This window comes from Rutidosis leptorrhynchoides, chromosome 6 (genome assembly GCF_046630445.1).
Source record: "Rutidosis leptorrhynchoides isolate AG116_Rl617_1_P2 chromosome 6, CSIRO_AGI_Rlap_v1, whole genome shotgun sequence".
NCBI classification, from domain to species: domain Eukaryota; kingdom Viridiplantae; phylum Streptophyta; class Magnoliopsida; order Asterales; family Asteraceae; genus Rutidosis; species Rutidosis leptorrhynchoides.
Window position 1 is genome coordinate 25,362,804 of NC_092338.1, and position 2,683 is coordinate 25,365,486.

Here is a 2,683-nt window from a genome sequence, read left to right on the forward strand (position 1 = left end):
AACTCACCAACATTTTGATTGACACTTGAAAGCATGTTTATTTTCAGGTATGAAAGAAATCTTTCGCTGTGCATTTGCTCATTTTAGATATATTACTTGGAGTCATTCATTACATATTTCAAAAGACGTTGCATTCGAGTCATTGAGTTCATCAAGAATATTATTAAGTCATTGATAGTTTGATATATTATGAAATGGTATGCATGCTTGTCAACTTTCGATGTAATGAAAGTTTGTCTTTTAAAAACGAATGCAATGTTTGTAAAATGTATCATATAGAGGTCAAATACCTCGCGATGTAACCAAATGTAATGTATTCGTCCAGATGGATTAGGACGGGTCTTTACATATATTTTATGGAAATAAGTAAACATGAAGTACATTAATTTAAATTACTAAATAAAAAATTACATAATTTAAAATTCCTAAACGAAACTAGAAAATACATAACAAATTACTCATTAGCGGTACGAAAGTAAGGTGATAAGTTCCAAACGTGCTCGGCTAAATCTGCCTCTAACTTTCTGTGAACTTGCCTATCTCTTATTTCCTTAACCCTTGCATCTCGATCCCTCAAATCCCTTTCTAACCGTCGTGGTGGGTTCCTTTCTGTCATTCTTTCTTCTCTCCTTCCAATAACAAAATCGTTATTTTCTTGAATCATGTTACGTAATACGAGACAAGCATACATATGTCTTCTAATTTTGTTGAAGTCCAAAGATCTCGCCGGAGTTTTTAACATTGCAAATCTACCCTGTAATACTCCAAATGTACGCTGAATATCTTTTCTGGCACTTTCTTGAAACCGTTTAAATTTTTTTCGCGGTTCGTCAGTTGGAGCATGGGGTGCTTTGACCAACATAGCCCAATCAGAGTATATACCATCACCTAGGTAATGCCCTCTATCGCAGTGATGCCCGTTTACATCAAATGGTGAAGGTGGATCAATGCCATCCTTTATACTATTGAACAACGGTTAATAAAACGTTAATGTCGTTGTTTGCACCTGCCATACGAAAGAATCCATGTCATATCCACAAATATTGATAGGCGACTGCTTCAAGCATAATGGACGACCCTTTTTATCACCTCTAGTATATTGTCCTTGCCACGCAACGGGACAATTCTTCCACTCCCAAATCCCAATGCATACTGATAGAAAATAGCCCAAGACCAAAGCCCAACAATAATAATAAGGCCAAGCTCCATGAAAAGCCCAATAATGAGTAGCCTAATAGAAAGTCAGTTAGGGTTTGACTATCTTGTTCTTTATATACTAGTGGCATTACTCAATTAAGGGATTATCTGGAATTTAGAAATTGTAATCGGCACTTGAGCTTGGGCAGAAGATCTTAGTGATCTCTCTGATTTAGGCAGGAAGTAACCATTTGGTTTTTCTCTGATTTATCTTTGTTTCTATATTTTATCTTATCAATAAAAGTATTCCATTATCTTATTTATATCGTGTTCTTCAAAATCTGCTCATAAGCTTTTCTTATTTAGCTGCTGCTACCTTATCTAGTTCTTATCAATTGGTTCCATTGCCTCTTACCTTCATTCTCCACCATGGCTGAAACAGAGTTTCTTTCAAACCAACAATTAGATTTATTAGAATCTCGACTTGATGTTCATGACCAAAAATTAGAGAAGCTTTTAAATCGAATATCAGATCTAAGTTCTATAGTGAAATCCATGAAAGATTTACTTACCAGGTTACCGCAATCCATCGAACAAATGATTGCAAACACCAATTTCAAACAGAGCAATCATCTTCCTATTATTTTCTCATCACCGACCTCACCTCAGCCCCCTTACAAAGTCGAAAATCCTTCTGGCTCAAGCGACAACAATAACATTACAAATGCTTTGGGGTCTCTTTACCAAACAGGTGACATCGAAGACTATATTCATGAATTTGAGGCTATTTCAACACTGATTTCGAATCTATCAGAGGGTCAGGCGATTGCAATGTTTGTGAAAGGTTTGAAAGAGGAAATCAAAAGTTGGATTAGGGCACTTGATAATGCTAAAAACGAACATATATTTCATAGCATTATTCCCCAAGAAAGACAAGCTTTTAGTTGCAATTGTTCTATTTACAAGTGATATTCGTTTAAATATTAAAAGGTGAAGACAAAAGACAGATTCGACGAATTGAAGACGCAAACGACCAAAAAGCTCAAAAGTACAAAATACAATCAAAGTGGTTCCAATTATTGATAAGAAACGTCTCGAAATTACAAGAGTACAAGATTCAAAACGCAAAGTACAAGATATTAAATTATTCGTAAGGACGTTCGAAAATCCGGAACCAGGACCAGAGCCAACTCTCAACGCTCGACGCAACAGACTAAAAATTATAAGTCAACTATGCACATAAATATAATATAATATTTAAATAATTCTTATAATTATTTATATATTATATAATATATTATAAACCGTCGGCAAGAAAGGCTCCAAACTCGTGTGAGCTGTAAAAGCAAACTCCGCGAGTTGCGGAGTTTGCAGTGCAAAAATTACGCGAGTCGCGGAGACCCCCTGAACTCAATTCCCTATAAAAGCAAACAAATTCTGATCATTTTATATCCAATCCATCAATCTCTCTATCTATATGTAAACGTATATATTTATATTTATATTTTAATTTTAATTTTAATTTTAATTTTAAATCCTAATAATA

At 34.6% G+C, this 2,683-nt stretch overlaps 1 protein-coding gene across 1 annotated transcript; it reads right to left on the reverse strand.

Annotated features, from left to right (window-relative positions):
• Positions 1-454: 454 nt before the first annotated feature.
• Positions 455-1,568, reverse strand: LOC139853483 (uncharacterized). Its single transcript, XM_071842876.1, has 3 exons — positions 1,553-1,568; positions 1,007-1,152; positions 455-955 (listed from the first exon to the last, which is right to left on the reverse strand). Exons 1-3 carry the CDS (start codon positions 1,566-1,568, stop codon positions 455-457), a joined length of 663 nt encoding a protein of 220 aa, XP_071698977.1.
• Positions 1,569-2,683: the final 1,115 nt, after the last annotated feature.

Coding starts and splice junctions, on each gene's coding strand:
- LOC139853483 (XM_071842876.1), bottom strand. Junction 956..1,006: donor TGGATTCTTTCGTATGGCAG/GTGCAAACAACG, acceptor AATAGTATAAAG/GATGGCATTGATCCACCTTC.